At 40.3% G+C, this 9674-nt stretch overlaps 1 protein-coding gene across 1 annotated transcript; it reads right to left on the bottom strand.

Moving 5' to 3' along the window:
* Positions 1-5124: 5124 nt before the first annotated feature.
* LOC147641027 (microtubule-associated protein RP/EB family member 1A-like) lies at positions 5125-9674 on the bottom strand. The gene is made up of 8 exons (XM_086817439.1): positions 9433-9674; positions 8517-8585; positions 8352-8438; positions 8134-8243; positions 7844-8025; positions 7614-7729; positions 7407-7520; positions 5125-5782 (listed from the first exon to the last, which is right to left on the bottom strand). Exons 1-8 carry the CDS (start codon positions 9541-9543, stop codon positions 5552-5554), a joined length of 1020 nt encoding a protein of 339 aa, XP_086673565.1. The 5' UTR covers positions 9544-9674; the 3' UTR covers positions 5125-5551.

The raw sequence follows: 9674 nt of genomic DNA, 5'->3' as shown, positions 1-9674 counted from the left end.
TCCTTGTGATGGTTATGTTTATGTGTTGGGTTTTTTCTGGTGGTGGGAACTCATATGTGAGGTTTAGTGTAGTGGTATTTATTTCCATTGAAGTGTGTTAGTGGCTTTGCTTGTCAATTGGGTGTGTGTTAACCCAATATCTAGCAAGATTACCGTATCAACTTCTTGGAATGGAAGGGTTATTGTGGGAGTTTCTTCGCGAGAGCGTATGTTGTTCAAATTGGGGTTGTCATGATTGGGGATTGGAGTTTAGCAAAGAGTCATTGAGTGCTCCTCAAGTATATTTTAAGGGTTGGGAAACTGATAGAGGTTAGCTATAGAGGCAAAGATTGATTGTTGCTCATCACCTCACATCCTTTTGGTGCCCCCACTGAGGAGCCCATTTCAGTCACGTGTGGTTTTGCCAATTGTGTTGATATGGCTCAAGATTTCCCATTTTTCCATGGGTTTCCCCATGAAGATGCCAAAAATTTGTGAAGCGTTCGGAGATCACTTGTTTGATAAAAAACAAGCAAGAGCTTGTCTTTATGCTAGGGATTCTTTATTACTTCTTACAGGATGAGGTTCGACAATGGTTGAAGGGCTATGAAGCTTCTTTACAAGCAAGAGATCCTCCACAAGAGATCACCTATGAAGCTATTAAGAAAGATTTCCTACAACATTATCAGAAGGATGAAGATCCTAATCGAGTGTGGCATGAAATTTTGGGGTCAATTCAGAAAGACAGAGTGGACATCTATGTGCAACATTTCACAAAATTGTAGGATAAGTGGTTTGTTGCTCTAGGAAGTGAAACCCCTCCTACCATGTTAAAAAAGGATAGATTTGTTTATGGTTTAAGAGGGAACTTTAAGGTTGAAAGTGGAGTTAAAAAATATTCAAACTTTTGAGGAACCTGTGGAGTTAGCTAGGGAGAAAGAATGGAAGATGATTAGGTTGGGGCAGCTTGGGAAGGAAGTAAGCCATGGTGTGGAGACCATAGAGGAAGGGGTCAAAGAAGAAGTGAAGAATTTAGTGCAAACCTCCCTCCAACTGTTAGTAAAGAATCAAAATGATGATGAATTGAAAAAAGGAAATGCATGAAGTGTTCAGCCTTTTCAAGAACCTTAGCTTCAACCTGTTAGGGGGTGGAAGAGGAAGAGGTAGAGGATATAGGCTGCCTAATCTAGGGTATGAAGCATATGGTAAAGGTCACAATGAAGGAAATGGTGGAGGTAGAGTTAGGGGAATTCTTAGAAGGAGGTTTAAACCCTATGAATGTTTTAATTGTGGTGAATAGGGCCATACAAGCCCTAATTGTGATAAGCCTCCCAAAAGGGGGGGAGATATATACCCTTTACCATCAAGTTTCCCTAATAAAGTAATGATTTTGCAGTGGAAATCAAGGACTAGCCAAGCTCTAGTGGTTTAACACCTGAGGAGAAAGGCAAAGCAGCTATAAGCTCGATTCAAGTGGAAGAATTAGCCAAGATTGTGCTAGAACCTCAAGTGGAACTTTTGTGAGATGGAAAATTTGGGAACCAAGAGAGTAGTTCAATATCATTTCAAATTATCATAGCGCTAACAATTGTGGAGTGCTTAAGCCTTAAAAACAGAGGTTTCCATCAAAGGCTTAGAAGAGGTTGAGAAGGAAATGGTGGCTAAATATCACAAAAAGGGAACAACCCGAACCCGATAACGGGCAAGTCCCTTGCAAAGCAAGTGATGTGGGCCTTTCTAACAGCATTGCTGCTGTGTGAATTGGAAGGAGCCATAGAACTGCGCAAAAAGAGAAGGAAAGGCTTGCGCCAAAGGGAGGTTATCTTAGTCTCGTCTCGATTCTAGCAAATCTTGTTCCAAGTTTTTGTGGGAGAGTGCACATGAATTTTAGGACATGAATCAAGTCCTCGCCGTCATCAGGCTCCATGAGTGGCTCGTATTCTAGGATCTCCATCATCTTCATTGCCTTGTTGTGCACAATTAGCAAATGTTGACCGAAGTGGTTTAATTTGTTGTCTCACAATCTTCTTCTCCAAGCATACCTCGATCCCTTAGGTGAGTTTTCCACAATTTCACGGTCTAGTCACCCTTGTTGTTGTAGATGTGATCCTTGTGGATGTAGATGTGAATACTATCCTAATCATGGACTAGCATGGCATCTCTCATGCTATTCCTTCTAAGAATCATGTTATAGAATCCTCTTCTTTGGAAGTCTCACTACCACAAATGAGTGGTGGAAACTCAACCCAAAGGTTTTGAAGTCCTACGTTTTGAAGGATTTCCATAGGTTTGGTAGTGTTCCCATTGGCGAGCTTAACCACAAGACTTGTGTGTACCTCCCCCATGTTTCCTAGTAACTCTTGGTGATTATGCTACTCTAGCTCCACCAACCAAATTTGATAAGCCTCTCCAAAGCTAAGGGTTTCCTTGTAAATGATAACTTATTGAGACTCAGAATTTTGAATGAGGATAAGAAGTCGGTGAGGCTTGCAAAATGTCCCTCGAGCAATATTCACACTCACTTGAAGTTGGATACACACCGAGTTCTCCTTTCAAGGTGGTGGCTCTAAAGGGGGGAAAAATAAAATTACAGCTGATCACCTTGGAGACATGGTATGTTGACCCAATGGAGACATGCTACAACTTTTCTTCGAGTCTTCACATTTAGCAATGTAAAGATTTGACAGAAGGGGTCTCTAGAATTCACTCTTTCTCTAAGCCTTTCCTTGAGATAGTCATTGGTTTTGGCATAGCCCCACATATTCTCTCACCTTACTTGTTATTGGGTTAGGTTTAGGATGCACTCAAGCAAGGTTAGTGGTTCATACTCGACCACTTGCTCAAGAACTGGCTCTAGTTTAGCCTGCACTTTCCTTATAAGCTCTTGAGCTTGCTTTAGTCATGCTTTCTCCAACACTGGGTTGGGATACTCTTTCAAGTTTTTGGGAAGGTTATAAGAGTGCCTTCCCCTTATTTAGAGCTAGGTTATCTCCTGCTATCTCACCAAAAGAGGTAGTTTTTGAACTCTCATCTGAACTATTTTTAATCATCAACATCATTATCCTTGTTGTTGACAACTCGGAGGATGCATTCCCCAAATCTTGATTGGGATGGATAAGTTTCACATCCATGTCTTGCAAGTTGTCTACAAGGTCAATTGCCTCATGGCAACATTTGTCAAAGATGTAATGCCTAGACCTAGAGATGATCATGGAGTCTCTTGCTCTTCAACCCCATGCAAAATCTTGAGATGAGTGAATCATTGTCAACAAGCCTTGCTTGAGGACTACATTTCGTGTGAAGATACTATGCCTTCGTAATGTAATCTCTAATGGATAGTATATCCTCTTGGTCGAAGTTGTAAATTTGAGCAATGGTACTCCATCTCATTTTTCTCTTGGAGAAAATCCAACTTTAAAGGTATGTCTCAAGACCTCATAGGTGGTTTTTTTGAGTGGATATAGGAATATAAACCACTATTTGGTGACTTTGCCTTCAAGGTAAGACCAAAAGCACTGACTTTTGTGAGGTGGTCTACTCTTCCAAAAGCTTTACAACCTTGATCGATCTTTTTGAAGCATTGATTGAACAGGATCTTTGTTCCCATTTAATGTGGTCATTAGCTTTGAGATATGGAGTGACTTTGTTTGACTTCAATCCATGGCTCTATGCACGGGTGTGATTTGCATGGAAACCTCTCTTCCTACTTTCTTTGATATTTCTTAAGGTGTATCCTATTGCATATTCACGTGGCATGTCTTCTACATATAAGGTGTTATATATATCTTCTACATGTAACATGTCTTTTGCATATTTATGTCACAGTGGGACAACTTTCTTTGATATTTCTTAAGGTGTATCCTATTACTGTCTGCTACATATAAGGTGTTATATATATCTTCTACATGTTGGGTGACAGTGGGATGTGCACGTGACAGTGGGACATAGTGCTACCAGTACACGGGCATTTACACAGGGATTAAGGTTTCCATGCCCCATGGGGTTGGTTCAACGTGGGTTGTAAGGAATCCACCTTGTCCTTTGCCCGCCTCGCCCCAAGTGTTAGAGCTTACAGACGACGTGATTGCATTGCACCCAATGCTACGCGGATAACTATCTAGGCAGATTACACTCTTTGAATGGTTCTTCACAGAACTTGGTTTCAGTTTTAATCTGTTGGGAGACTCGGACCAATCCTCCCTACTCAAAGATCTCTTTCGACAGTTTTGGAAGACTGTGACCCAGATAGAGCGAACCTTACAATCCTCCCCGCTCAGGATCTCGTCCGAGACTACTACCTAGGTTTTGGACGATCGTAACCCAGATTGAGCGAACCTCTGCTTCGAGACTGGAACTTCTTTCAAAGATAGGACGCGAGAATGTGCTTTTGATGAAGTTCACAACACTCGCGAGGCCCTATATAAATGCTTAGTGCATGAAAGTTCTCAGTCTAGTCGTCAACATTTCCCTTGCCTTTCGATTTTGCATGACTTCGAATCTGTGAGTCTAGAAACTAGTGGTTATAAGAAGGTTAAAGGAACAATCCTTGAATTATTGAATTCCATAACGTTGTCATAAAATAAAATGTGCCTAGTTTTATCTTCACTAGAAAATGTGTGATAAATACAAGCAACATTCTCTAATAAATATTCAAAAGGTTAGGCATCAACACTGAACTAAAAAACAATCTTCCATAAAGTTGTCACAAAACAAAATGTGTCTAGTTTTGTCTTTAGTAGAAAATGTGCGATAAATACAAGCAACATTCTCTAATAAATATTCAACATTCTGGGCATCAACAGTTCTCTTGCCTTTTGATTATGCATGCCCAGTAAGTTCAAATCTGTAAGATGGCCCAATTCTAGTAACAAGTGGTTATATGAAGTTCTTTAAAAAATTCTTAAGGAACAATCCTCATGTCATTGAAAAAATGTGATAAATACAAGCAACATTCTCTGATAAATAATCTTCAACCGAAAATACAAGAAACATTCTCTGATAAATTTTCTACACAAAAATCAAGCATCCTTCCTCCGATCCTAGAGAGAAACAATTTTAAACACGCACATTGACATAAGCCCATTTGATGCAATAAGACCATTGTTGGAACTTGCAGGAGGGCTAGAAAAAAAGACGAAGCAGCTAGCACAAACCCAAGAAACCGAAGAGTGGTTTCCTAGTTCACGTTGACTGATAACCCAGAAGAATGTCAAGGACTAAAGAAAGCAAGCCAAACCTTGTCATACAGAGGCCTTCAAAAGGTGTTAGTACCTGTATAAAGATTGAAAGTCATACCCCAAAATGGACTTGGGACCATTTATTCTTAAAATTCTGTTCCTAAAGACTCCCATAGGACTTGTGCTGCAAGCAGCAGCCTGCTTTTATGCACAGGTTAAAATGCTGAAACAATCCTATCGTGTTCTGATTGCTGAGGCGTTTGCATTAGGGATGCAGTGCCTGCATAGGGAGACCTTATGCTCATCTTCACAAAACAGGCCGTTTTTATGAGATGGCTGCGGGTAGCCCCATAGTGACAACAACAGGGTTTCCTCTCTAAACTGTAGGCAGCCTTTCATGAATACCTGCGCTGCCTTGGTGACAATGTAGCAATCGCTACAGCATCTACTTCAGAGTTTAGACAAGACTTCCGTTTGTTGGTCTCTTTTCTAGGTTTGTTGACAACATCATCCTCCGCTTCTTCTTTGATTGTACCACAAGAATGCGACACCATAGCTTGAGCCTCTTCAAAGACAGATGGACTATCCTCTGCTGCATACAGAATCTTCTGAACTGCCATTACCACCTGCAAAGTGAAAGAGTAATGCTCAGTTATGCCTACTTTTGATACACAAAATGTCAAAATGCTGCTTAAATAACCCGATTTGATCTGTACTGCTTCTTGACTATGCCTATTTTTTCATCTGCAAGTTGAAGAAATGGTGGTAAGAAGGCTAGAATTAATCTGCTAGATGAAAGGGTTTAAAATCTGTTGCTAAAGCAAGCCTACATTTCATCTGAAAAATGAGGAAAGGGTGCTAATGAGCTTGCATGCATTCTGCTTGACTATCACACACTTGCATACATTCATCTACAAGCTGAAGAAACTGCTCAGATATGTCCACATTACATTTCAGGTGAGAATATACAACTTGGGTGCCCCCAGTGCATCTCTCACAATAAGAACACCCTTCTAAATCTATGATACCCGAAACAGCTTGTACTTAATTAAACATGCCAAAATTATGCTTAAACTTGTGTTTCCCATTTTTTGGATTAAAAAACTCAAGTAATCATAAGAAAAAAGGTGCCTCCTTGAGGTGGCATTCTCTCCTTATTACTGAGGTATTAAAAATACATCATTTCCTCTAAATATCTTATTTTTTTACTAATATCTCTTAATTTTTAACTAATAAACCTTGTACTCAGTCAACTCTTCATCTTATGTGAGCATTTACTCATTTTTGGGTATTTTATTTTATTCTTTGGATTTATCTCATCCCAACACTTGGATTAATCCTATTGGCCTCCATAAGAACCTTAATTAGACCATAATCTAAAAATTTCTGAAAATCTAGACCCTTAGGCTAAGGTCCCTTATATCATTTTTAATTGATTCCTAATGCACATTGGAGAAATTACTTTAAACTTTTGTTTCAGAAAAATATATTTTAGATATTAGAGAGAGGTAATTCAATATCTCAATATTGAATTACCTCTCTCTAGAATTTTTATATCCAAAAATATCTCAATATTGAATTACCTCTCTCTAGAATTTTTATTCTCTCTAGGCAAAAACAAGGAAAAACAATATTTTCTTGCATTCAGAAATAGGAAATAATTACAGAGGATTGAGGTAAAAGTTTATTCTTTATTCAAGGCCGATAATGAGGAGGAATCTTACAACAATACTCACCAGTGCTTAAACTTATGTGAATCTTCCTTATATCACCCTTTTGGCATTATAAAACTATGCCATAATATCTACAAAAATTTAGAATCCATGTTAACCAATGTCCTCTACACTTTTGATAAAACACATATTGAATATCCTAACATAAGTTCTGGGAATATCACTGAACTCCAAGATTTTATGAAACTCCACAAACCTAGTCACCCACCCCCTAGCTCAGGTCATGGTCATGGTCAAGAAGAGACATCCAGTTAATCATCTAACCCTACTTACCCCGTGTATTCTAATGTAACCAGCAAATTACTTAATCTGTATCCTAATGCTCCGCCTACTGACAAGTCTCAAGCAGACTGCATTTTTTCTACTCTCTCTTTTCAACATATAGAGTTTCCCACTAACCCTCTCGCCCCCGAGGAGGGACCCGTCTCCACCATGGCAAACTCAGGAGATACGTCATACTCTCCCTTGACCATGTCATGCAAACTTAAAAAAACATGACCAATAAACTGATTGATACCGGAAAATTTTCTATTTGGGGACTTTGACAGAGGATCTCAATGTCTCGGAGCTTTGCGAAGTAGAAATCTCGCTCCTTTTCCAGACTGTCCACCGAGAGTTTAAGTTCTGTTATCTGCCATAGTAAAAATTGCAATGTGAGCTACATCCCTGCCTACAGAACCCGCCAACCAATAGGGAGAGAGACAAACACACAAACAAAAAGAACCTGTTCAGTCAGCCCCTCAACTTCTGACGCTGGAACCATGGGAACCGCAGGAGCCACAGGTGCTGCAGGTGCAACCGGAGCACTCAAGGGAGGAAAGAATTTTGTGCTCTTGCTTCCTGTTCATCAATGGGGATTTAGTTTCTCTCCTTAAAAAAACTGCACAAATGAAATTTCTGTCAAAACAATCAGCACTGACCATTAGTTTCTCTGTCTAAACAATTAGCACTGACCATTAATTGCAGCCGATGGTGCAGAGACTTCTACACGCCTAGATCCAGCGATAGGGCCCTTGACAGTTGCAGGTGCTCCCTTTGTTGCAGCTAGACTTGTTGCTGTAGTGGCAGGAGGACATGATTTCTTGTTTGTCTCTTTGCCTCCTTTGCAGGCTTCTCTCCTCTCCACAGGGTTATAGCTGCCATTAAAGAGAGGGGGAGCGGGGATCATGTTGAAAGAACCAAATAACAGTTCTTAAGGAAGAAAGTTGAGAGAAAGAGCAAGTGCATCAGCAAAGAACAGTTACTTTTGGTTGATAAAACCTCCATTTATCGAGTCGCAGTACCGCTTCAACCACTGCATGAACTCGAGGTTGTCGAGAGGCCGACCTTTCACAAGCTTGTTCACTTCAATATGCTGTTTTCCACATAAGCTCCTTGTAAGTATGCCACATGAATTGCCTGTTATGCACAGAAGCTCACACTAAAGCTTCACCAATGTTTTAGGTGAAATCAGAATTGGTACCTTCTCGATTTTCAGCTTGTTGAAAGCATCCTGTAGCACTTTGTAGTTCTGTATCATGTCGTACTCTGTCTTGGCTTCAAAATTGACCTGAGGAAAAAAGCTCAAAATGAGAACGAGAGATGGGGAAACAAGTCTACTTGGAAAGAAGTTAACAGTATTACCCACTTTGTGCATTGGAACCGTGCCTGGATGGACTGCATCTATAAGCTGGCACTGCACAGCTCCTTTAGCCGTCTGAAATTTGAGCAATTCAATTGTTACTTATGGCATGGTATTATAGCATAATAAGAATGGTATGGAGCAATTTTGATTGTTGAAGGGTTTGATGCAAAGCCCATGTAGAATGGCATTGTAGCATGATAAGAATGGTATTAAGTGCACTGTTAAATGGTATGATGCAGAGCACACGTAGCAAGGCATTATGGGCCATGGCATAATAAAAATTGTATTATGCAATTTGACTGTTAAATGGTATGATGGACAGCTCATATATCATGCATTACTGCATAACAAGAATGTCATGAAGTGTTAAATGGTATAATGCAGAGCACATGTAGCATGGTATTATGGCGTAATAAGAATGGCATGGAGCACTATGGCGGTATGATGCAGATCAAATGAAGCATGGCATTAGAGCATATTTAGAATAATGTGATGCAAGTTCACTGCTAAATGGTATGATGCAGAGCACCTGTAGCATGGCATTATGGCATAATGAGAATGGTATGATGCAGAGCTCAAGTAGCATGCCATCCTAGCACGATAAGAAGCTAAAAGGAAATTTCTTGGCAGACACTGTCCCCAATTCGACGCTAAATCAGACATTCATGTGCTAAGTAAAGCTTCAAAGTTGCACAAAACTTCACATCTTGAAGGCACTAAAATTGCATGGAAACTGAATGCATTTCCCATACACGTTAGCTTCAAAGTTGTTGTGAATCCCGGAGTCTTCCAGAGACACCAAAAATTCGGAAGATGCAAAGCTTGCGCAGGCCTTTCACAGAAAGGAGACGAGCAGCAAAGTGCAAATACAACGTACAAAGATAACTAGTCATGAGAAAAGAAAGGAGAAGAAGCGGACCTCTTCAACTTTGGTGAGATTGAGCTGCAGCGTTGTGTTGATCCAGTGAAGGATCTCGTTGCGGCCGACGAAGTAGGCACCGTCCATCATGCCAATGTTAGCAGCAGCCATGTTCAGGGAGGGAGGAATGGGGTATGGGAATAAGCTTGGTGAAGCTTGGCTATGGCGGAATCTGCAGGAAAAACGAGGATGATCTTGGTGAATCTTTCGGCTATGGCGAAGAGGAAACACAAATGAGGCTT

The sequence above is a fragment of the Cibotium barometz genome, chromosome 2 (genome assembly GCF_041138505.1).
Source record: "Cibotium barometz isolate CiBa-2024 chromosome 2, ASM4113850v1, whole genome shotgun sequence".
In the NCBI taxonomy this organism is placed as follows: Eukaryota; Viridiplantae; Streptophyta; class Polypodiopsida; order Cyatheales; family Cibotiaceae; genus Cibotium; species Cibotium barometz.
This window is presented reverse-complemented; position numbering and strand designations above follow the sequence as displayed.